General features: G+C 35.8%; 2 protein-coding genes and 2 long non-coding RNA genes across 7 annotated transcripts; 1 reads left to right on the plus strand and 3 right to left on the minus strand.

The window, feature by feature from the left end:
• Positions 1 to 1,620: 1,620 nt before the first annotated feature.
• Positions 1,621 to 3,044, plus strand: LOC110916982 (NAC domain-containing protein 75-like). Its single transcript, XM_022161615.2, has 2 exons — positions 1,621 to 1,786; positions 2,010 to 3,044. Exons 1-2 carry the CDS (start codon positions 1,682 to 1,684, stop codon positions 2,196 to 2,198), a joined length of 294 nt encoding a protein of 97 aa, XP_022017307.1. The 5' UTR covers positions 1,621 to 1,681; the 3' UTR covers positions 2,199 to 3,044.
• Positions 3,045 to 4,616: 1,572 nt separating this feature from the next.
• On the minus strand, positions 4,617 to 9,159 carry LOC110918080 (heterogeneous nuclear ribonucleoprotein Q). Its single transcript, XM_022162460.2, has 9 exons — positions 9,003 to 9,159; positions 8,369 to 8,749; positions 8,169 to 8,285; positions 7,408 to 7,548; positions 7,139 to 7,315; positions 6,064 to 6,268; positions 5,798 to 5,976; positions 5,617 to 5,702; positions 4,617 to 5,010 (listed from the first exon to the last, which is right to left on the minus strand). The coding sequence occupies exons 2-9, from the start codon at positions 8,720 to 8,722 to the stop codon at positions 4,866 to 4,868; spliced, it is 1,404 nt and encodes a 467-aa protein (XP_022018152.1). The 5' UTR covers positions 8,723 to 8,749; positions 9,003 to 9,159; the 3' UTR covers positions 4,617 to 4,865.
• Positions 9,160 to 12,809: 3,650 nt separating this feature from the next.
• Positions 12,810 to 18,117, minus strand: LOC110918079. 2 transcript variants are annotated; one of them, XR_004883076.1, is made up of 3 exons: positions 15,400 to 18,117; positions 13,251 to 14,879; positions 12,810 to 13,053 (listed from the first exon to the last, which is right to left on the minus strand). It is a non-coding gene; the product is annotated as an uncharacterized LOC110918079 (long non-coding RNA). The 2 variants fall into 2 exon arrangements; XR_004883075.1 differs by having other exon boundaries at positions 13,150 to 14,879.
• Positions 18,118 to 18,178: 61 nt separating this feature from the next.
• On the minus strand, positions 18,179 to 21,933 carry LOC110918078. Of its 3 annotated transcripts, none has more exons than XR_004883080.1 (3): positions 21,773 to 21,933; positions 19,625 to 21,252; positions 18,179 to 18,765 (listed from the first exon to the last, which is right to left on the minus strand). It is a non-coding gene; the product is annotated as an uncharacterized LOC110918078 (long non-coding RNA). The 3 variants fall into 3 exon arrangements; XR_004883079.1 differs by lacking the exon at positions 18,179 to 18,765 and adding an exon at positions 19,184 to 19,427; XR_004883078.1 differs by lacking the exon at positions 18,179 to 18,765 and adding an exon at positions 19,184 to 19,427 and having other exon boundaries at positions 19,524 to 21,252.
• Positions 21,934 to 26,098: the final 4,165 nt, after the last annotated feature.

The raw sequence follows: 26,098 nt of genomic DNA on the forward strand, positions 1-26,098 counted from the left end.
AATTTAGTTTAAAAAATACTTAAAGAAGTAACAAATTTCATGTTTCAATCAAGTATAAAAAGTATTTTAAGAACTTTAGAGCATTTATATCTCATTCTCCTGCCTTATTTACATAATTTATTTAACTAAAATATATAGAGATGAATAGTGACACTCCTAATATATTTTTAATAGCAATGTTTATATACTCGTAAATTACACCAAATAAATTAGGGCTAACATATTGTGTCAGGCACGATCTGTTAAGACACGAATACGAAATAGGTAAATACGAATACGGCACGAAATTTTATCGTGTCAGTTTTTCCAAACACATACATGATCATAAACAGGTTACACGAACACGACCTGTTAAGACACGAAAAAACTTTAGAAGTGTATCATACGACTTGTTAAGACACGAGCATGACCTATTAAGACACGAACACGACCTGTTAAGAGTTAAGACACGAACTCGCCCTGGAGGGATGGTGTGTAGAGTCTAAGGCTGGCATATCATGTCAGACACGACCTGTTAAAGCACGAACATAACCTGTTAAGACACAAACATGACCTGTTAAGACACGAACACGACACGAAACCTAACAGGTCTTATCGTGTCGACCTGTTTAAGACACAAAACATGTTAAGGGTCAAACACGAACCTGTTAAGGTCATGTCGTTTCGTGTCGTGTTTTCATGTTCGTGTTTGAAATTGTCAGCCCTAAAATAAATCCTAATCTACTCATTGCTTGAGACTAAACCCAAAACCTCCCACTAAAAGGTAAGAGTCTCTACAATTGAGCTAGCTCCTCTAAAACTTATCTCTAAAATAGAGAATGGGGTGTGGATGTTATATTCTCTAAATCTTTTTTTTTTCCATTTTGTAGAAAAAGGTGGGTTTAGAGAATGGGATGTGAATTCTTTTAGTTATATAGTGAAAAGGCATTAAGAGTTGTTAGAAGTATGGATTAATATAGAAAAAACACATATAAATAATAATTTATTAACAAATTGTAGTGGACAATAATGGAAAAGGTCATTTTCTATTATGATAACACAGAAGAAATAGAAAATAATAATAATAGATGAAGTAGTTACAAACCATTCGTTGTTAGCGGACCCTACTCGCAAACGTCCACGCTAGTGTCGAACGACTAGCTCCCATATGACCCACCATCTGGAGCCTATGGTGTGACTTGTATTGGTCTTGTCATCGTTCATTTGAGCCTCTCTTTCGATTCTTACCTACCTACCTACACGTACACATCTTCATGTGTTTCACTTATATAGTAGACCTGGCAAACGGGTCGGGTCGGGTAGAGTAGGGTAGGGTCATGGGCTAAAACGGGTTCGGGTCAAAACGGGTTCGGGTCAAAACGGGTCAATTAAAAAAAGGGTTGTTTTGGTTCGGGTCGAAACGGGTTCAGGTCAAAACGGGTTCGGGTCAAAACGGGTTCGGGTCGGAACGGGTTTGGGTCGGATCGGGTTTCGGGTCGGATCGGGTTGGTTCAAAAAATGTTTTTTTAATTGATTATATATCAAGGGGCAATTTTGTCGGGTTAAAACGGGTCCGGGTTGGTAACCTTCGAATAATGTACCTACTTTGTCCAAAAAATACAAACAAGAATGAATATCAGCACAGCTCTGATCTCATTGATAACTAATGAATTATTCTACCGATTAAAAAATACAAACAAGAATGAATATCAGCAGCTCTGGTCTCATTGATGCAAAGCTTGAAGAACATCAGTTATGTGGATCCAAACACTGTCCCGGATGCGGTCATCGACTTGAAGGAAAACCGGTACGTTAATTCAGTCGTAAGGATGATTAAAATTTAAATCTTTGGTAATATAATTCTTGAATTCCTCTTCTATATATTTAACACCAAATTAATTAATTCCCAGTATTTTTTTTTTCATTTTGGTGTCAAGAACTAAACTCAAAAGGATTTTATAATTTTCTTGATTATTTCTTGGAAGTTTTATTTTACTAATTCATTTGTGGAGATGAATTAATATTAGCAGGATTGGATGGGTCTACCAGCAGGAGTGAAATTTGATCCGACGAACCAAGAACTGATCGAACATCTTGAAGCCAAAGTTGAAGCCAAGAAGTTTAAATCACACCTGTTGATTGATGAATTCATCCCTACGATTGAAGGCGAAGACGGGATTTGGTACGCGTCGAAACGGTTGGATTCGAAACGATACTGATCGAAACAGTACGGCGGTTCCATTCAAAACGGTACTGGTCGAAACGGTACGTGTCGAAACGGTACGCGTCGAAACGGTACGAAACTCGTCTCGTGCGGAAACTCGTGTCGGCCCAAAACCCGTTGCGATCCGAAACCCGTCCCGTGCAGAAACCCGTGTCGGCACGAAACCTAACCTGAACCGACCCCGTTCCGATCCAAAACCTGCGTCGTGCGGAAACCCGTCTTGGCCCGAAACTCAATTTAACTAAACCTATTCCGATCCGAAACCTACCCCGTTTCTTTAAGACACTAACCCACATCGACCCATTTCTTTAATGTTGTCGACCCGCTTTGACCCGAAAATAACAAGATGGAATTTCAAGTGACCCATTGTGACTCATTTAGTTAAAATATCCTACCTAAACCAACCAATATAATTTTAAAAGCAACCCAAACTGACTCACTTGAAAGACTTTGGGTCAAAATTGCCCCCTCTACTCATATATCCTTTGATCATTGAAGGCATCATTGTCTTGATTTAGTCACCCTTATGATCATTATCTTATAACATATGTCTTTGTGTTAGATCACTTCCTTATTCATAGCCCCGTCATCAGTCTCGATACAATTCCACGTCTTTAGATCGCTTCCTTATTCATAGCCCCGTCTTCAGTCTCGATACAATTCCACGTCTTCTAAGTGTTGATCATACACCATCAACCAGGGCCGGCTCAACCATTTTAGAGGCCCAAAGCGAAGTAAGAATTGAGGGCCCTTTGTCAACAAAGAATTTGGTCCGAAAGTAGTACTTTCAATTTCTATTTAACGGATGAGGATCAAATACAAAGGATCCTAATTGTAAGAAGGGTACAAAGCCTCCTAAAAAAACTCACTACACACACACTAAAAAAAAAAAGCCCCTTAAACATCCACCACCACCCAAAAACCTAAACCCCCACCCCCTCCCCCATCACACCCCCCCCCCCAATTTTTTTTTTTTTTCGGAGGGTGTGGGGGGTGGGGATTTAGGTTTTTGGGTGGGGGTGGGTGTTTAGTTTTTTTTTTAGATTTTTTTTAAGGTTTTTGGGGGGTTGGGGGGGGGGTAGGTTTTTTTTAGGTTTTTGGGGGGTTAGGTTCTTTTGGGGAGGTATAGTTTTTTTTTTTTTTTTTTTTTTTTTTTGCCGGGGGAGGGGGGGGGTTAGGTAAGGTTTTTGGGTGGTGGTGGGGTGGGGTGGGTGTTTAGGTTTTGGGTGGTGATGTAGTGGGTTTAATTTTAGGTTATTTGACACTTATCACTCTAAATCCTTCTTACACTTGTTACAATTAGGAGCTTTTTGTAGAATAACTTGACCCTCTATTTAACATGAAAAGTATTAATAAGTAGCTAATCATTATAAATTAGATGGTTTTTATACTATGCAAATTAAGTACAAATAATGAAGATTAGTAAATGAATTTAATAATTTAGCAACCATACAAATAAAAGCAATGAGTAGCAAGTTTTTTAATGAGAAAATCTAAATAAATAAATAAACTCATTGTTAATTCATTCTCTTAGACATGACATTTTGGAGGCCTATTAAAAATGGTGGCCCTAGGCTGGTGCTTCATTTGGATTGCACTAGAGCCGGCCCTGCCATCAACTCGCTAACTAATCTCTCTTGATTGTCGAGTCGTTTATGGACACATACTGGGCACCACATACCCAAGAATGTTTTTTCACGACAATTTTTTGGTGTTCGTATGTCAATCGGGAAGGGTTTTTTGCCGATTGCCAAAAAATTGTCAAGTTGATTGGATGATGACCAAAATATTTTGGGTTTTCGAGTGTAGATTGTCAGGTTGATTAGGACTTTGACCAAAATTGCATTTTATGTCCTTTAAGTTTCAGCAAAACTTTAAGCATAAAGCCTTGTTCTTTAACTAATGACATTACAGCAGACTTTAAGTTTCAGCAAAACTTTAAGCATAAAGCCTTGTTTGTTCTTTAACTAATGACATTTCAGCAGATGTCCTTTATGATTCTAATTTTGCGAAGTATGCAACCCTACAAGTAATTTAGAGATAAACTTTTAAGTTGTAACTGCATGACTAAAATATCCAAAATTACTTGTGACAATTACTATAAAAGTTACTTATTATTGCACAAGGATTTTTTTTCTTTTGACACCCAACTTCCAATGAAACCTTTTGGAAAATACATGCAAAATCTGATTATGTGTTAATTTCATTTGACGCGCATGCACGCACACATACATATCATATAAGTTGTAAAACTATTATAGGGGTTCGGCTGAACGTTATTAGCTCGAATACAGGACGTTATATATTCCAAGATTGTATTCTAAACTCGAGCTCGAACTCAAGCTCAATAAGAGCTTGATTCAAATGATATTGGGCTCGAGCCGAGCTAGAACTACTTGATAAAAGCTCAACGCGTTTGCAACCCTGGCTTAAATATGATTAGCAACACAAAAACAAGTTCTCCGCTATAATCAACTACATAAACACGATAAGCAAAAATAAGAACTCTAAACTAAAGATGTCATTCTCTTTCTTTTTTTTGTTTTTTCAATTTTCATTTAACAAGAAAGAGGGGAACATAGGCTCGTCCATTGTGGCTAACCCGTCTAGGTTCTAGCTAAATCCATGAACCACGGGTTCACACCAACCCACCACCTATCCCTTAGTAGGGCCGATACCTTCCACGATTGGTATCGTCACCACCACCTCCTCCTCGCCCTCGTCCTCCCCCTGAGCCACCGTTGCTGCTGCCACGCTCGTTCCTCCGTGACGGCCTTGCCGCTGGCAGCTGGGCTCCTGGCTGTTGCCTGCACAAAATCCAAATCGCATAAGATATATTTTATTATCAACTAAATTATAATAACCAGATCTTTAGTTTACATATCAAGTGACCATAAAGAACATACTTATGTATAAACATAAATACACATGTAAAAAAAGCCGGCTTATTTTATCATCGACGGTTCAACAAATTTTATAAAATTTCAAAAGTTATAGTTTTGCCTGGTGGGTAAAAAGGGGTTTTGGGGGAGAAGAAGAGGATTCTAGAAGTAGTCAGGATGATGAGTTTGGAAGTTTACACAAATAGTCCCTTGAATATCAAGTTATGTACTCAATAGTCCCTAGGGAAGTAAAATGACAAGAATACCCTCATGTGCATGGCACATGACCATAATTAACTAAAAGATCTAACTGGGTTTGACCTAAAGGTTAATACGTGCAAGATTTTGAAACATAAAGCACAAAACTTGCAAACTTTTGCGCTAAAGGACAGCGCCTGCAATTTGGTGTAAACATAAAGGACAAAACTTGTAATTTACTCTATTTTTTAATAAGTTTGTTGGAACATGCATTTATGAAACCAACTAATTAACCCCTATATACAGCTATAATGAAGAGAGATGGCTACTTACAGAACATATCCGATTTGACCATCAGGCAAAACCATCGGAACCATCTGCATACCACCTGGTACCGGTCCTCTTCCATATATCATTGGCTGATTCATAATTCAATACACATTTTTTAACACAAATTGACGTCACAAAAACCAAATGAATTTTACAAATTACAACGGTATTTGAAAAGTAATACCTGCTGAAACGAAGGGTTGACCCCGTATCTAGGGGCAACATATGGACTAGCGGCAGAAAATCCACCATACGCAGTATGAGGAATGTAATTTGGGTGGGGCCCAGAATGATGCGCGCTATTGTTCGCATCAGATTTTCTGTCGTTCTGTGGCTTTGCAAGTACCACTTCCAAAACCTGACCTGCACATCGTTTTTGACGCGATAATTATTTACGTTGATAAAATAAAGATTAAAAATTTAAAGAAGGGGGAATATATAATTATATACCGTCTACTTCATATTTTTCACCGTCTTTAACAGCTTTCAAAGCGCTTGATCTTTCTGCAAAATGGACAAAGCCAAAGTCTCTTTTGCAGCCGACTTTTGCGGGCGGCATTACGACTCTGGTGACTTCCCCGTGGCGTTGAAATAGTTCCTTTAACTGATCTATTGGAGTGTTCTCGGGTATGTTCTTCACATACAGTGCTTTTACCTATAAATTTGGCACTAACAAACTTCAACTCTATCGAAACTTAAAAGTTTAATCTGATAAAGTAACTTTTACAGTTCTTATATCGAGCTGTTTGGCCAAGAATGCATCACCTAACTCATTTTGGAGAATACGGTTTATAATTATCAACAAAATTGTTTCTGTTCAATATATATTATAGTTAAACAGTTTGCTATTACATGCAATACATAGCAGTCCATGAGATGAGTCTTATCAATAACCAGTAACTCGGTCACGGCTAAAACTAGGGCTGCAAAGGAACCAAACATTCAGCGAACTGTACATGAACCATTCGGCGGGAAGTTCGTTTGTGTTTTTCGTTTATTAAACAAACGAACACAAACAAGAAATTTTGTTCGTTTAATGAAATAAATGAACATGAACAAAGGATGTGTTCATTCATTTATGTTCGTAAACGTGTTCGCTTATGTTCGATAGTATTAGTGTTTTTAGTTTTTATATTTTATTTTCATACTTCAAAATTCCAACAAATAAAATATTTAATAAGTGCCAGTGTATTATATACTATGTTCATGAACATTAGTATGTGTTCATCAACGTTTGTTTTCATTCGTTGCCTAAAATTAACAAACGAACACGAACACTTTCATTTCCTTAACAAACGAACACAAACATAAAATCTTGTTCAACAAGTGTTCATGAACAGTTCGTGAACACGTATATTTCTTAACAAACGAACACGAACAACGTGTTCATTGGGTTTGTTTGCAGCCCTAGATAGAACAAAAGAGACTCCTAGCAAAGTCAATCAAGTCTTTACGAATCTGGCATAAACATAATTTATTCTTTAACAATAAACTTTGCTGATAAAAGTTCAGATTTTAGTTTTACCTGGGCGGCAGCAGAATGATCAGGGGTGATTTTAGGATCAGCCCAAGTAACCGTTGGGGTGTTTCCATCGAGTTTAAAACTCGCGCTAGCTAGTTTCTGTCTTGAATAATCCGCACAAGCATTGTTGTAATACTCAACAAAAGCAAACCCACGATTACGTGATGGGTTTTGAGGATCCTGAGGTTTCAAATGACGATATAATATAAGTATAAAACTATAACGTTGATGATATATCTGGTTCATAAACTATGCACATGTAAAAAAAACACCTTTATGAGTTCAATGACTTCTGAACCCGGGCCTGTTTCCTCAATTACTTTTCTGAACTCATCATCGGTCCAAGTCTTTGGCACATTGCCGATAAATAGTCTGTATTTAGATTCAGAGAGCGAACACCTTATTGTCTTACCCTGCAAACAACATCATACAATTGAGTATCAAATCCTAAGAATGTCTAGCATTAAGTTTAAGTGCCAAATTGTATTTAACAATTAAAAAATGTTAAATGGTAAAAATAGTTAATTAGGGTGAGTCAATGTTTCTGAAACGTTGCGACGTTTCACAAGCAATGGTTTAGCCTATATATGTATATAAGGCATCGATGTATGAACAAACGTGTAATAAACTAATAATGAATCAAGATTCAATGTTGTGTGTTAATCTGTGTTTTGTTCAATCAATTGTTCTCTGAATTTCCATCATAACAAAAAAGCAAAAGTTCATAGCTTTATAATTTAGGAATAATGGATTTTAATAATCCTAAATATTAGCCGTTGGCCGGCAATGGTCCAAGCTTCAAAAATAACCAGTGGTGGTCCCAGCTTTTCATATATTGTAAACCAATGGACCTTTACTAAACGGAAAATGATAAGGGGACAAAAAGAAATTAAGGTTCTGTTAGTAAAGGTCCATTAGTTTACAATATGTGAAAAGGTGGGACCACCACTGGTTATTTTTGAAGTTGGAACCGTTGCCGGCCTAACGGCTAATATCTAGGATCATTAAAATCCATTATTCCTATAATTTATACCTTAAAATCTTTGTTATGCAGCTCTTCAATGGCCTTTTGAGCAACATCTTTAGTTCTGAATCCCACAAATGCAAAACCCTTACTTTCATTGGTGTCTCTATTCCTCACCAACCTTACCTGAACAACAATCAACCCGATACCGATTAATTCCAAAACAAAACAGCAATAAAAAAAAAAAACAAAATTTAAAGGTCTCTGACCTCAACAAGATCCCCAAAAGGCTCACAAAGTTCAGTCAAATCTTCTTCAACCACATCTTTAGGAAGGCCACCAATGAAAATCTCAGACCCATGTGGTGGAATAGCAAGCAGCTCATCATGCTTTTCTTTATCTACTCCTCCTCCACCTGAACCTGATGATTTCTTTTTCTGATTTCTATCTTCTTCAGAATCATCCTCATGTCCTCCACCTTTTTCATCAACATCATCATCATCATCACTGTCATCATCATCAGGTCTTTCATCTAACTGGTCTTCAACATCATCATCCATCTCCTCATAGTTATCATCTTCAAAATCCACCTGGTCATCAACATCCCTGCTGCTATCTGCCATACTGTTTGCCCTGTTCTACAAGCAGATCTTTTGACACAAAGATTGAAACTTTAGCTCTGATAAACACCAGTATGTACACATGTCACGGTGAGGAAGCAAAGGGAATGGATTACTGGAACAAATTGTTCCAATTTTGATGAAGATATGAGAGGGGGTGAAATTGGGCATTTTTAGTGAATAATTTAAGTAATAAATTTGGGGGAAATATGTGTGTATATAGTTTGTTTGTTTGTTTGATTGATTGATTGTGTGTGAGATAGATTTGGGGGTATTTAGTTACCTTGACGGAGATCGTTGCAGAAGGTTGCAGATCGTCGTTGAGTTGAATCGAATCGAATCGCAACTCGCAAAGTCGTCTGCTGCGGTCAAATGACCTAATCGGGAAAGAAAGTGATCCGTACTTCCAGCTGTGATGTGATGATGAGAACCTTCAAGAATCATGGCTTCTTTTGGGCTTTCATTTGGGCTTAGAGGTTAAAGGTATGTAGTGTAAGCTCATACGGCCCATTTATGGAGTTAATATCTTATTACCTCTAATCTACTTCTAGATGTAGGTCAACTATTAGGATTTTCTCGCGCTATGCGACGGTTGGTTTAATTCGTTATGGTATTGATACTTATTATTGCAATAAAAAGGGAAAACTCAAAAAATTAAGTTGTGATATGCTCAAAGTGATATCAACGTGTATTTTACATTGATTGAAAACATAAACATAGATACGGGTATCGATTCTTGATAATCCCATTACAGATATTATTCATTTGGAATCAGTTTGGTTCATCGTGTTATCGACACTCATATAACCTAAGCTACCAAAAAAGTGTTATATTTTGAATACAACTTTGTTTTCAATAAAATTTATATTGGAATGTCGAATAAAAAAATTAAACACAGTTGTATTCAGATTTTTTTTAATTAACGAACTCATGTTATTAGTGAAAAAATAAATTAAATGGGTTAAAAATTATATTATTAATAGTTGTCGGTGCAGTTATCTGTCGACTACATCTTAGTTCGAGTCTTAGGTTAGGGCTGTTTGTATCATGCACGGAAATCGAGAAATCATGATTTAGTAATAGTTTCGCTTATAGGGACATAGTGGAGGTTTCGCTTATTAGTCATTGTAAAAGTTCCGCTTATGTGTCATGTACACATAAGCGAAACCATATGTCCTATAAATAGGGGTCATTTGAAGCGAAACTAGGAAGAGTGTAGTGAAGTTGTGTAACGGCGAAGCCCTGCCGAATCGTCTCCAGAGCTTGTAAATTGTTATCAAGTGCAATAAACAGAGACAAATTAGTGAAATCAAGCTGAACTAAGACAGAATCAATGAATTCTGCCTCTGATTCTGTCTGAGCACTCTTCTGATAGACTCGTCAGGTCGTCTAACGATCCTACATGTGGTATCAGAGCTCAGGAGGAAGAGTTCTTACCGTTTAGCTCGTTTTTCGCTCAAAATTCTGATTTTTACACCTTCTTTTATCAGTTCAGGAAGTTTTACCGGTCAAATTTGGATCAAAATTTCACAGACTGTGTGATATTGGACATAGACAAACCCTGGAAAGTTTTAGACCTAAATACGGATTAAAAATGGATCAAATCAGCTTCGGACTTGGTTTCGCTTATTCGAACAACTGATAGTTTCGTTTATTTGACCTGATAGTTCCGCTTTTGTGTCAACAAAATCCAGGAGTTTCGCTTGTAAAGTTTCGCTTCAAGTGTAAATTTGTAGTTTCGCTTGAGTAGTTCGCTCCAAATTGATTGGTAGTTCCGCTCATAGATACACTTTTCAGAAGGTTCCGCTTCAAATAACGTGTTAGATCCGCTTGTGTGAACATAAATAGTTCCGCTCCAAAGGTTCCGCTCATTTGACCAAGTAGTTCCGCTTGTTATGACAACTTTGTGGTTCGTTTATTTGGTTAAACAAAGGTTCCGCTCCAAGGAACAAATAGTAGATTCGCTTTTGTGAACAGTACAGGTGTTTCGCTTTTGTGAACAACAAAGTTTTATCGGGATTGTTTAGTAAAATGGCAATGGGCTTTGATGAACAAGAAAACTATTATTTTGAGAGATTTAATAATTGGAATCAAGGGTTTATAGATGAAAGTTATAAAAGAGTGAGCAAGATGGATGGGCAAAAAGGTTTAAATATTTTGTATGTTTGAAAGATGAAACTTTGGAAGATCTAGAAAACCGATATGGAGTCTTACTTAGTTACTTGAAAAATCATGAGATATTTCTGTCAGATGCTGAAAAGTTAGAAAAGTTTGCAGATGCATTACCTGTTGAATGGAGTGAATGTTTGAAAAATTTAAGGAAGGATTCAAATTTTTCAAAATTACCTCTAAACAGATTCATCAGCATACTTAAAACTCATGAATCTGAAAATAGAAAGAAAAGAAAAAATATGATTAAAGTGTTGGAAAATCATTTGATGAATACGGAATTAGATGTGATTGGTGAGATAAACAGAAGGATTGTTGAATGTGTTAGAGCAAAATATGTGATGAAATACGATATCAAGAGAGGTTGTTATATAGATGAGAATGAAAATCCTCTTGATTTCGTTAAAATATTTTGTGCAGGTACATTCAGGGCCAAGGAAGAAAAAGCTTCAAATGCTGAGGAATCGGTAGAGTTTGGATCTTCAAATTCTGCATCAGTGTGCTCCAAATGTGACAGCTTCAAGACTGAGAATGACAAACTCTTGAAGGATGCGGAAACTTTGACATCGGAAGTCAAGAAGTTGGAAGACGAGAAGCAAACTGATATTAAACAGATTTTTATGTTTCAGGAAATGTGTGAGAAACTGAAAGTTGAAAATGACAAAATGTTAAGTAATGTTAACAGTTCGACATTGGAAAACCAGAAGTTGAAAGATAAAATTAAAAGTTTTGAAATTGAAAAATCAAGAGTTGAAAAAGAATTTCAAAATCAAATGAAAATTCTTGAAGATGGGAGAAATGTTTTTAGTCAAAACAACATTGAAAAGCAAAAAATGATAAATTCCCATCTTCAGAAAATTATTAAACTTGAAAAAGAAGGTGAAAGTGCTCAAAAGAAAATCAAAGAGTTAGAAAAAGACCTTGAAAGCAACAAGAAAGCCTCAGAAAATGAAGATTTCTGGATAAAGCTTGAGAACAAGAATTTGAAAGCTAATGAAACGAAATTTCAAGAACAGATAAAAGTTTTGGAAAATGAAAAGACTGTTCTTGAAAACTTGAGAAATGAGAATGAAAAATCAATCAAGTCTCATCTTGAAAGAATATCTCAGCTTGAAAATGAAGCTGAAAATTCAAGAAACAAGATCGATGAACTTGAGAAGAAATTGATAGGTTTTGTGACTGCATCAGACAGTTTAAATTTTCCCTGTCCAAAACCAATCAATTCAGTTCCAATAAGTGACGATGTCACAAACTTTGACAATGTCAAAGTCGAAGATTGCGATGAGAAATCTGATGATGTAAAAGAAAAATTTCAGAAAACTGTTCTACAATCGACTGAAAAGGGAGAATGCTCTAAGCAAAAACCTTTGAAGAAGAAAGTAGAACAGAAACAAAAAGATAAAAATTTGAAAAATTTTCAAAAAGAAAATACAAGTTCATCAGATCGATCATCCAATCCCAATGAAAAATTACAAAAAGTAAAAAATGAAAAATCAAAAATTGTTGGTAATAAGTGGTGCAGGTTGGACCACAGTACTCAAAAGTCAAGTCCAGCAATCAACAGAAGAAAGGAATATCACCAAGCCATCTGAGTATTTGGGCTGAAAATGGTGATTGGTACGATAACAGAGTGTGTTACCGATGTGGTTATCAAGGACACATTGCTGTTAACTGCCAGAGAAGGAGTTATGAGACGAGAAGATGCTTTAACTGTCAAATTAGAGGTCACATTGCCAGAGATTGCCCAAGGAGATCGAATGACAGATTGAGGGCTAAGTCTCAGAAATTGGCAAAGATTCCAGTCAAAGTCAAACCCCATGAACAGAAGGTTCTTGTAACACCCGTTCTTATAAACTAAGGTTTAACGTCTCATTTAGGAAAAACAGTCATGTAATTAAGATTACATATTGTAACACTCTGGTTACTATTTAACGTTTTTTTTTTGTTTATATATATATAAATACCAACAATTAGATGTGTAATTAAGTTTACACATACTATGAAAATACGAGTTTATTAAAACTTTTACAAATCATAAGTTATTCAACATAAGTGATCGAGTTTGTCGTTTAAAAATTTACGACGAGGAAATGTGCGGAAGCATGTATCTTTATCGTGTTCGGTCCTTCGATGAGCTTGATCGTCTTCCGGCATCCAAAAAGAACCTACATTTCATCAACATGAAATGCTTTAGTCATACGGGAAATGTGATAAGTCTAAACAAATCCGGTAATAATAATGGAAGGAAAAAGAATCCTAACGTTAAACTTTTGATCTCAAAACATGGATTTCCAACTGGCCTCCACCGTAACTTACGGTGGCACCGTAAGTTACGGTGGCCCCTGGTGTGACATGCCCCTACCGTAAATCAGTAGGGGGCTGCCGTAAAGCCTTCAGCTCCACCGTAACTTACGGTGGCACCGTAAGTTACGGTGGCCCCTGCATTCCAGCTTTCCTATTTTGCCGTTTATTTGCACGAAAACTTTCGTATCTTTCAAACCGCTTATCCCATCTTCACCTACGGTCAAAACCATGTAAATAATTAGTTTTGACACTTTAATAATCGTGTATAAACAAGTTCCGTGCATAACGTAACAAAACAAGAAATTATTTTTGTTTTGTTTTCAGCCCCTTCACCCGGCCGTGTCAAAAAGTCACCCGGCCGTATCAGTTAACATATATTTTTCACAGCCCAGCCACCCGGCCGTGTCAAAAAGTCACCCGCCCGTGTCAACTCTGCACGTCTATTTTTCATTAGTTCTTACCGAAACGGACATAACTCTCTCGTTTTTAATCCGTTTTACACGATTCTTTTTCCTACGCGTCCTTAATTTAATTCTCCATCATATGGAGTTAAAATCCGACATCCGGATTAACAAAAATTTAAGACTTTTAAGTCTTCGGCTTATTACCATTTTTACCCAAATTTTGACCCGTTCATGAATTCATCTAACGAACTTGATTGTGGCCTTTGTTTCTTTCGTAAACATAATATTATGATTATTTCCTATTGCACAAGGTTCAAATCACGGGTTATTACACATTCTTAACTCGTTTCGCTAATACTTCTATTTCGACCCGTTAAGGGTATTTACGCATTTTGGTCTAGAACTTTTGCTTTTCTTTTGATACTACAATATTTTCCATGTCTAATTAACTAGAAATATTCCACCACAACTATTTTGTGGTGGATTTAACATATGAACCCCTTTTTCCCAATTTTACCTATCGGTTGGTCATTTTTCCGCAATTAACTATTTCTAGGCGTTCGACCCGCAATTGTTTTTGCCTAGAACTTTTATACACATCTAAGGGTTTCAAACTCATAATATAAGTTTCTAGGCAACCTCTAAGGGTCGTTTACATTGTTTACCTATTAAGGGCTCTTTGGTCACATTTAGTCCTTCATTTTGAAATGAAGGATTTCGGCTAGATGTTAGACCTTCTTGCACTTTTAACTATAAATTCACGTATGCGTACCTGGCTCGGATCATAGTATTGACCCGTTTACATACTTCTTGCTTTAAATTTTCTAATTAAAGCAACGCAACACATGTTATTTCCTGAAATCACAAAACTCAACAAGCGATTGTCAATTGTTATTGCCAAATGGTGTTATCCACACCATTTGACCCATTTAGTCTAATTGACCATTTGTCCGTGTTGAGATGGCATTTAATTACCATTTCACCCCTTTTACCTATCTCGGTTTTCTTTGAACTTGTTTTACTTAAAACCGTTTTTAATTATTCGTCATTACATGACTAATTTACCATTTTCCCCTCATTCCAACTCTCATTGAATCGCGTCGGAATATCATATACCAACCACTTAGTAGCATTCATATCATTACTTGAAATTAAGTAACTTTGCAAATAATGTAAAGGGGCGTAAGCTCTACTTACCTCGCATCCGAATACGTTTTCTTCTCGTGCTTGATTCGTTTGACCGCTTCTTTTTCAAGCCTCCACCTAGCTCGTTAGGCGACAAACTATCATTATTCACAAGGTGGTTAGATTAGTCATTTAAATTCATGACTATTCCACCTTACGTATTTAGTCAAACAAGGCAATTACGCGTTTCATTCGTAATCTCAACATATAACATTCACTTAGGCATTTTAACAAACACCTTGCGGGCATAATTTCTCACAATTTATTAACAAGCTCAATACTTGTCATTTAGCCATGGTTAACATCAACTAAGCATGTTTACATAAATTTTCACATTAACAAAAATCTGAATTTACTTCCTAGAACTCAAATTACACTAGAACCACAATTAAAATTCTAGTGTTTAACATGTTCCTACTACACCCACTTATCACCTTCAATGGTGATTGTGAATTCACAAGAAATAAGCATGATTTCAACATGTGATTGACTAGGGTTTTACTCCTAGACATTATATCATCCCTATTCTATCAAATTAACAAACATGCATCATCAAATTTCAGATTTCCCAAATTCATGAGAATTTCAAGTAGAGGATTTTCATGAATTTTCACATACCTTATGATCTCCTTTCAATGGGGATCACGAATATATGCTCGGTTTTCGTTTTGGACTCGATTTGATCCTTCAATTGGTGGTTTTTGATGTGAACTAGGGTTTTGGGGAGCTTGAAGTCGCCCCCTGCCTTCTGATCGAACCCAACAACACAAACAAGTGTTGTGTTTTAATTTTTTTTTTGTTTTATTATTACTAGTTTTCACTTACACAACTTTAGTCCCTCAAGTTTCATTTTTCTTTTGTTTTAACATTTTAACTACTCATAAGTTGTCATTTAACTAGGTTAATGCCAATCCTGGTTAGTTTATTTTACCAATTTTATTTGTAACTAAATACAAATTTAAGAATGTGTATTTTCGGGATGTTACACCCTTCTTATTTTAAATCCACAATCCCTCTTATTAACTAAACCATACATTTCTAGTTAACTTAGCGGGTTTCGGGGATATTTACGACTAAGTTTATTTTAGGTCCCGTTAACTCAGACCTTTTATAAACTTTATTTATATATAGACCTTTATTTATCTTTTTATTAAATATTAGGTTTATTTACTTAAAATTCCTAATATTCACCGGGTAAATTTTATTACTAATGGTACTTTACCCGTCTTTTAGTATTAACGGGGTTTGATTACCAAACCCGTTTTTGGAGTGTTACAAGTCTACCCCCCTTAAAGAGGTTTCGTCCTCGAAACCTTTTTCCTTCATAATTTATAGAGTTTAACTCCATGCATATGCTCTCAATAATCAATTGAGCATTGCTCTTATTTTAATCGATTGTTAGTATTACCAGAAAATTATGGTAATACCTTTTTGGTTACAAAACATCTACGTGCCCCATTTGACATAATGCAACTTGAAATAACGTAATTTCGTTATTTCTACTAGTTTAGTTAATTTAGCGATATCCATATTATCGAACCCTTTGTGAATCAGTTTCCTTGACCTGTTTAAAGGTCTTTAGTGAAATCTTTCATTTTTTTAACTACAATTTCTTTTGTTTTCAAGTTCATTTATTCGGTTCAGTTATACCGAATCCTCTGCTTATACGCAACCAAATTTGTTTAAATGACCTTAACCGGTCTCACTAACTAGACTTATTAGTCCGGTTACTCTTTACCGCTCGCTTGGTTATATTGTGATTCTACTTCACATTGTATTTCTTGACCCTGATCGGGTCACATCATGTTTAATTTATATCAACCTTTCATTTCTCGAAAATATCTCTTTTCGAATATATCGTCTTGCGCCTATCCGTGTCAAGACTTGTATCTTTTAATATTAACCTTTTCTTAACTTCTCTCATAATACTTATATATTTGTTAAACGTCATTTCTTACTAAAACTAAATTTTAGTTTAACGTTTTCTCTTCACCTTGCCTTATGTCCTTTTATTACTCCTAGGAATTTTAAGTCCGAGGATTCATTCTTTTCCGATATTATTTAATTCGTGGAATTAAAATCAGTTTCCACACTTAACTCACCGACCCGTAGGTTCTTTTACTCAGCCTTGTAGGCTATTCCTTTAGATTTTTGCACCTTTTTAAGGCGAGGCCCTTATGATCCCTTTTTACTTCAATTCATGACCCGTGGGTCATTTTGGCCCCGTAGACCTTTACACTAATTAATATCCCGTAGGTTATGATGATCCCGTAGATCATCTTTTATTGTAGTCTTTGTTCAAATGTGTATACATTTATATACGCATATGGCGTTAAGGCACCCCTTTTTATGTTTATAATTATTCACCTTTACTTTTTGGATTTCATTTGACCTTGACCGTAGTCTAAGGCTACATTGTTTTCTTTCGAATCATCTTTCCGACTTCTCGACTTCCAACTTCGATTTACACGTCGGTTTTTTTTTCCATACACTTACCGTTACCCCGTTCATACTTATACCCCTTTACGTCCCATTACCCGGGTTCTTTTATTTTAATGTTTTTAACATTTTTTTTTGTTTCGCTAGTTTGCGTTTTTCCTATGTATATTCCTTTATGAGCCATCACGTAGGTTCATTAATGTTTCCCGCTTCCATTATTCGGTTTGCACTTACTTGCACTACCAAGTTTTTATACTTTATTTATCTCGTTTGACTTGTTCGTGTGAAATTTCATCACTTGTGAACATCAAACTCTGTTCTTTATTCGACCCGTTCAACTTTAAAATAGTTGAGCGTAGTTATTAACATTTCTGTTTGCAAATCCTCATTGTCTTTTAGTCATGACTCATATTCCGAGTCTTTTGACTTTCTGTTTCGCGTTCCCGTCTCTTGGTTTACGCATTCTTTCCAAATCCTACCCATTCATCGGGTATCCTTACCGTACTCCTTTTCAAGTAACCATTTCTATATGGTTTTAGACGTTATTTTAATTTAATTGGTCGTCTTAGCGAGACCCATCGCTTTTATTCAATCAAGTCCTTTATTCTTTATTCAATTCGTTTGACTTGTCCATGTGAATTTCATCACCTGTGACAGTCAAACTTTTATCCTTATACGTTAGCATTCCTATTAGTCGGTCTGTATTTCCATTTACTTTAATCTTTGTCCCTTCTCTCGGGCTCGTTATTCTAACGTAATACGCTCCCGTCATCCGACTTGCGTTTACGTTTGCTATCAAACATCTTATTTGTTTGATTCATTTGGGTACCTTTTTAATTCGTCCCATTCACCCCGTCCCTACTACATCGAATGTAAGTATGTCCATCATAAAAAGTTCATGACATCATGTGTTCACTGCTTACTTGGCCAGAGTAAGCGATCAACACATGACACACATGACCTTTTCATAATTTCCGCACTACACCCCATGTAAGTGACGCCTCTAATCTTTCTATATTCTGGACTTTCATTGGCAACCATTTATTTAGTTACCATTTAACAGTTATTTGATTTACATGTTTTATTCATGAACATATACAATGTTTTTTTTAAACTAATATTTAATCACATTTGTTAATGTGATTGCTACTTTTCTCAATAGTATTAAATTGAGAGTTTCCCACTTGGATAATTACCCCAATCCAAGTTTCCATATGAACAAATCTTGTTACTCATCATCGTGAATGACACATTTTCTATTAAATTTCTCTTGGAAATCAGGTTTTCTAAGTTCTATCATATGTGTATGCAACCGTCATTACTTACGTGTTTGTTGCATATTGCTACTTGTGCAATTAAATTTTTAAAAGTGTGCACCTGGCAATGCTTGCCCCGACGGGCGTTTCTTGCCTTTAACTTTGTTCGCGGTCGTTACGCGATTTAGTCCTTGGTGAGCATGCTCCTCTTGTCATATTTTGGACCGTTCTTCTATCATATCCGTAATTTGTTAAGCTCTCGCTATCCTCATATGCGAGTGTCCTTCAACTAAAATACATACAAATGTTAATAATTTCAACATTAAAGGATGCCCGTATTATAATACAAGGCTTTTCTACTATACGCATCAACGCGTGTAATTTCATTGACTATATCTATTCTATATCGATTTTATTGGTGTAACGTGTATTACACGATAACCATATGTGTTGTTCTCAACACTTTAATCATATTAAACCATTGATATACATGTACTTACCGGATTTGCGATCAAGCCTCGAACCGAACACCAATCTTTATCAAGAGCATAAGGTTTAAGTCCAAGCATAGCTTTCCCGCCATACTTGAATCTCTTAAACCAAGGCTCTGATACCAACTTGTAACACCCGTTCTTATAAACTAAGGTTTAACGTCTCATTTAGGAAAAACAGTCATGTAATTAAGATTACATATTGTAACACTCTGGTTACTATTTAACGTTTTTTTTTTGTTTATATATATATAAATACCAACAATTAGATGTGTAATTAAGTTTACACATACTATGAAAATACGAGTTTATTAAAACTTTTACAAATCATAAGTTATTCAACATAAGTGATCGAGTTTGTCGTTTAAAAATTTACGACGAGGAAATGTGCGGAAGCATGTATCTTTATCGTGTTCGGTCCTTCGATGAGCTTGATCGTCTTCCGGCATCCAAAAAGAACCTACATTTCATCAACATGAAATGCTTTAGTCATACGGGAAATGTGATAAGTCTAAACAAATCCGGTAATAATAATGGAAGGAAAAAGAATCCCAACGTTAAACTTTTGATCTCAAAACATGGATTTCCAACTGGCCTCCACCGTAAGTTACGGTGGCCCCGTAAGTTACGGTGGCCCCTGGTGTGACATGCCCCTACCGTAAATCAGTAGGGGGCTGCCGTAAAGCCTTCAGCTCCACCGTAACTTACAGTGGCACCGTAAGTTACGGTGGCCCCTGCATTCCAGCTTTCCTATTTTGCCGTTTATTTGCACGAAAACTTTCGTATCTTTCAAACCGCTTATCCCATCTTCACCTACGGTCAAAACCATGTAAATAATTAGTTTTGACACTTTAATAATCGTGTATAAACAAGTTCCGTGCTTAACGTAACAAAACAAGAAATTATTTTTGTTTTGTTTTCAGCCCCTTCACCCGGCCGTGTCAAAAAGTCACCCGGCCGTGTCAGTTAACATATATTTTTCACAGCCCAGCCACCCGGCCGTGTCAAAAAGTCACCCGCCCGTGTCAACTCTGCACGTCTATTTTTCATTAGTTCTTACCGAAACGGACATAACTCTCTCGTTTTTAATCCGTTTTACACGATTCTTTTTCCTACGCGTCCTTAATTTAATTCTCCATCATATGGAGTTAAAATCCGACATCCGGATTAACAAAAATTTAAGACTTTTAAGTCTTCGGCTTATTACCATTTTTACCCAAATTTTGACCCGTTCATGAATTCATCTAACGAACTTGATTGTGGCCCTTGTTTCTTTCGTAAACATAATATTATGATTATTTCCTATTGCACAAGGTTCAAATCACGGGTTATTACACATCCTTAACTCGTTTCGCTAATACTTCTATTTCGACCCGTTAAGGGTATTTACGCATTTTGGTCTAGAACTTTTGCTTTTCTTTTGATACTACAATATTTTCCATGTCTAATTAACTAGAAATATTCCACCACAACTATTTTGTGGTGGATTTAACATATGAACCCCTTTTTCCCAATTTTACCTATCGGTTGGTCATTTTTCCGCAATTAACTATTTCTAGGCGTTTGACCCGCAATTGTTTTTGCCTAGAACTTTTATACACATCTAAGGGTTTCAAACTCATAATATAAGTTTCTAGGCAACCTCTAAGGGTCGTTTACATTGTTTACCTATTAAGGGCTCTTTGGTCACATTTAGTCCTTCATTTTGAAATGAAGGATTTCGGCTAGATGTTAGACCTTCTTGCACTTTTAACTATAAATTCACGTATGCGTACCTGGCTCGGATCATAGTATTGACCCGTTTACATACTTCTTGCTTTAAATTTTCTAATTAAAGCAACGCAACACATGTTATTTCCTGAAATCACAAAACTCAACAAGCGATTGTCAATTGTTATTGCCAAATGGTGTTATCCACACCATTTGACCCATTTAGTCTAATTGACCATTTGTCCGTGTTGAGATGGTATTTAATTACCATTTCACCCCTTTTACCTATCCCGGTTTTCTTTGAACTTGTTTTACTTAAAACCGTTTTTAATTATTCGTCATTACATGACTAATTTACCATTTCCCCTCATTCCAACTCTCATTGAATCGCGTCGGAATATCATATACCAACCACTTAGTAGCATTCATATCATTACTTGAAATTAAGTAACTTTGCAAATAATGTAAAGGGGCGTAAGCTCTACTTACCTCGCATCCGAATACGTTTTCTTCTCGTGCTTGATTCGTTTGACCGCTTCTTTTTCAAGCCTCCACCTAGCTCGTTAGGCGACAAACTATCATTATTCACAAGGTGGTTAGATTAGTCATTTCAATTCACGACTATTCCACCTTACGTATTTAGTCAAACAAGGCAATTACGCGTTTCATTCGTAATCTCAACATATAACATTCACTTAGGCATTTTAACAAACACCTTGCGGGCATAATTTCTCACAATTTATTAACAAGCTCAATACTTGTCATTTAGCCATGGTTAACATCAACTAAGCATGTTTACATAAATTTTCACATTAACAAAAATCTGAATTTACTTCCTAGAACTCAAATTACACTAGAACCACAATTAAAATTCTAGTGTTTAACATGTTCCTACTACACCCACTTATCACCTTCAATGGTGATTGTGAATTCACAAGAAATAAGCATGATTTCAACATGTGATTGACTAGGGTTTTACTCCTAGACATTATATCATCCCTATTCTATCAAATTAACAAACATGCATCATCAAATTTCAGATTTCCCAAATTCATGAGAATTTCAAGTAGAGGATTTTCATGAATTTTCACATACCTTATGATCTCCTTTCAATGGGGATCACGAATATATGCTCGGTTTTCGTTTTGGACTCGATTTGATCCTTCAATTGGTGGTTTTTGATGTGAACTAGGGTTTTGGGGAGCTTGAAGTCGCCCCCTGCCTTCTGATCGAACCCAACAACACAAACAAGTGTTGTGTTTTATTTTTTTTTTGTTTTATTATTACTAGTTTTCACTTACACAACTTTAGTCCCTCAAGTTTCATTTTTCTTTTGTTTTAACATTTTAACTACTCATAAGTTGTCATTTAACTAGGTTAATGCCAATCCTGGTTAGTTTATTTTACCAATTTTATTTGTAACTAAATACAAATTTAAGAATGTGTATTTTCGGGATGTTACACCCTTCTTATTTTAAATCCACAATCCCTCTTATTAACTAAACCATACATTTCTAGTTAACTTAGCGGGTTTCGGGGATATTTACGACTATGTTTATTTTAGATCCCGTTAACTCAGACCTTTTATAAACTTTATTTATCCATAGACCTTTATTTATCTTTTTATTAAATATTAGGTTTATTTACTTAAAATTCCTAATATTCACCGGGTAAATTTTATTACTAATGGTACTTTACCCGTCTTTTAGTATTAACGGGGTTTGATTACCAAACCCGTTTTCGGGGTGTTACAGTTCTAAAACCAAAAGTTCAATTACAAACAATTCAAGAAAAGAAAGTTAAACTTTCACAGGGGCAGAAAGACAGACTGAGGAAGAAGAGGAAGAAAGCGAGAGAGTATCTCGAGAAAATCTTGTCCTCGGGTTCATCTGTTGGTAAAAATAAGAGTTCTGATGAATCAACTTCTTCGATTGCAAAGTCAAGCAAGACGAATTCATCAGATACAAATCTGAGGACGAAAGAGGAAAAGAAGAAGAAAATGGTCGGCGATGAATCTGACGTGTCAAAGTCAGACAAGCCACCTTCAGGCGATGAATCTGATTTGGCAAAATCAGACAAGCCATGTGCAGGCAATGATTCTGGTCTGTCAAAACCAGAGGAGCCTGGTGTTGAGGTAAAAAAGGAGAATTCAGGTTTAACAATGGATGATGCAAATTTTCCACCATTGTTGAACAAGAATTCAAAAACACCCAAGGTCAGTCAGGCTTGGGTGAATCTTTTCAAATAGAAAAACATGACTTGCCGGAGTTCCCAGGTTGGTAAGCGTGGAACATGAATCGGCACATTTCTTGAGAAATTTCACTCTGGTGATTTTTCGCCTTACATGTGGTAAATCAGGGACATTAAGTTGTACTTGATTTTCTACAAATGGTTTATGGTAAAACTGGAAATGATAAATCTTTCAAATGTTTCAAGAAAACAAAGTGATGAAGTAACCTCAAAACCTACAAGTGGTTAATAAACAAACTAAGTTTTCCGGAAAAACCATTTTGATTAAAACAAACTTAAGTGTTTTGAAATCATAATGGGAAAACAGTTTATTGTGAGGGGGAGTTCTGATTGTTTACGCCTAGTGGATGGCGAATTGATGTGATTCTCATCATGTTGTCAACTTTGTACAGTTTGTTTCAAATTTTCCCAGAAAATCAAAATTGAAACATATTTTGATTTTAACGGGAGTAAAAATTTAAAAAAATTAGAAAATTTGAAAATGTCAAAAACATCGGAAAAATAAAAAATGAGTTTTAGTGTGAATAGGGTAAATGATAGTACATCAGCTAGACTGACACAGTACGCTAAAGATTTGTAATGTATAAATACAATTAAGCAGTCTCGCTAAAGATGTTTCGATAGGTTTTCACAGAATTAGTAGATCAGTTTGGGATATAAACATAAATTTCACTTGCGTCTACGTGGGGAACACCTCCAGGATATATAGGTAACCCCTGAAATCCTGTTTGAAGGGTCCCATATTCTGAGATACTAGGTCTTTATGCTCAGTGATATCTGGGCTATTATCCCGGGACTTCTGCTGTATGGAAGTACTGACCTAGTCCCCGGATAATACTTTCTGCAAAAAGCTTTGAAATATAAGCTCGCCCTCAGCATGCTGATAAAACAATAAAATTGATAGTCGCTGCTGTTGAAAACAAAAGATCCTCTAAAGGGGACACACCTTAAAGTCGAGGCCGTCATCTCCCTGCGTATACGGAAGTATCGACCTGAGCTCTCACGGCCCTCGCACTTACCCCTTAACAGATATCAGCTGTGGTATACTCACCTGTAAGACTGAATACTGGGGTCTGGATACGGGAGTATATACTGAGGTGGGACACATGTAGATGTTTAAGTTCTAAAACACTAATTCTGTATCCCGAACAGGTTGAACATTTTGTGAGAATTTAAGTGGATCAGAATATCGGCAATCTATGCGAACTGTTTAAAAGCTTAAAATGAAATAACAGCTTAACGGTGCTAGTGTTTAGTCAGCAGCTGATATGATCCTCTTGCACGAACTCACAAAAATATGTTTGTATATATTTCATTTCTGCATTTAATTGTTGTTATTGCTTTTATGTTTCATATTTTGAAAATCCAAAAAGATTTTCGACAACTGATGTTGGAGAGCTGATATTCAAGATCTCAAAGGCTAAACATGATGATCAGAGGTTTGGTTAAATTGGTTTGAAATGTTTGGAAAGTTTAATAAGTTTTAAATGTGAAAAATTCTCGAAGATTCTCGAATGCTTAGTTGATTCATTAAGTTGAATCACAATTTTGTTTGTTTGTAATAGAGTGTTTGAGTTGTGCAGGTTTCTGATCCTGTTGCTACGGAAAGCCAGGAGATACATCAGAACCTGAGAAGAAGTTTAAACTGATAAAGCCAGGAGTTGATTTCAATGGTGATAACAAATTCCAGACGGCGATCCCAGCATGATGATAGGGGGAGTCTGATGAAAGTTAGAGCCAGAGAAAGATCCAGGTACATAATTCCAGGAAGAATTCCTGAAGAAGACCGATTAAGAGTGAAGAGCTGTCATGATTGAAGACTCCGTCAACATTCAAGGGGGAGTCTGTTGGTGCAGTTGTCTGTCGACTACATCTTAGTTCGAGTCTTAGGTTAGGGATGTTTGTATCATGCACGGAAATCGAGAAATCATGATTTAGTAATAGTTTCGCTTATAGGGACATAGTGGAGGTTTTGCTTATTAGTCATTGTAAAAGTTCTGCTTATGTGTCATGTACACATAAGCGAAACCATATGTCCTATAAATAGGGGTCATTTGAAGCGAAACTAGGAAGAGTGTAGTGAAGTTGTGTAACGGCGAAGCCCTGCCGAATCGTCTCCAGAGCTTGTAAATTGTTATCAAGTGCAATAAACAGAGACAAAATAGTGAAATCAAGCTGAACTAAGACAGAATCAATGAATTCCGCCTCTGATTCTGTCCGAGCACTCTTCTGATAGACTCGTCAGGTCGTCTAACAATCCTACAATAGTATAAGGGGTGAAATTAAAAATGTACATTATTAATAGTATAAAAAATGTAAATAAAACTTGAAATAAAATAACCAATCATAGTGAACAATTGTTAACAATGTTTGTAAATGTAAATAGATATAGTGTTTCATCATATAACTTATATTTACACCCACCTGAGCACGCTTAACTGTGGAGTTTTTATGTGCTCCACAACTAACAAAGCTCAAAATGCGTTGGTGATTTAAGAGGCGGGAAATGTCTTATGAACCAAGCATCTCGCCTGTCAGCGACCGATGTGGGATTTGTCTAGGGTGTCACAATCGTTCATTATCATTGTTCAGTATTGGTATCATTACAGAGTAATACCTTACAAAACATCTTGATACCACTAGAGTACAAACGCATTAATAGCCAAAAGTAACAAATTAGAACGTAAAGAATTTCTTTAAATTCAAGAATCATAAATCATTTGAACATATTTAACAAAATAAAATGCTTGAACTTGTTTTATTTTATTACTAGATTAGTACTCGGATATCACATGAGTTAAATATAAAAGTATTAAATATTTTGTAGTGAAGATTTAAGAATTATAAACGATATTTTGAAATAAGTTATTACTGAATTTTTTAATTAATTTTTTAAATTAAGTAGAAATAGTGAAATAAGAGAAATTGGAAAAAAAAAAAGAAGTTATTTGCTCACAAAATTATAACACATGGTGCAATCAGATAGTTATTTATTAGGTATAAATTAGCAATGTTTTAATTGCTTGCATTGAAGTAGTCTTTTCTTGATTATCTTCTTATTTTCTTAAAAGCATACAACCTTGTTCATTAATCAGCTATAGAGTAATGTTGAAAATTGTTTATTTAGTTGTTTCACATCTTTCTAAGTATTGTAATAGTAAACTTATATCC

Source organism: Helianthus annuus, chromosome 16, assembly GCF_002127325.2.
Source record: "Helianthus annuus cultivar XRQ/B chromosome 16, HanXRQr2.0-SUNRISE, whole genome shotgun sequence".
NCBI lineage: Eukaryota > Viridiplantae > Streptophyta > Magnoliopsida > Asterales > Asteraceae > Helianthus > Helianthus annuus.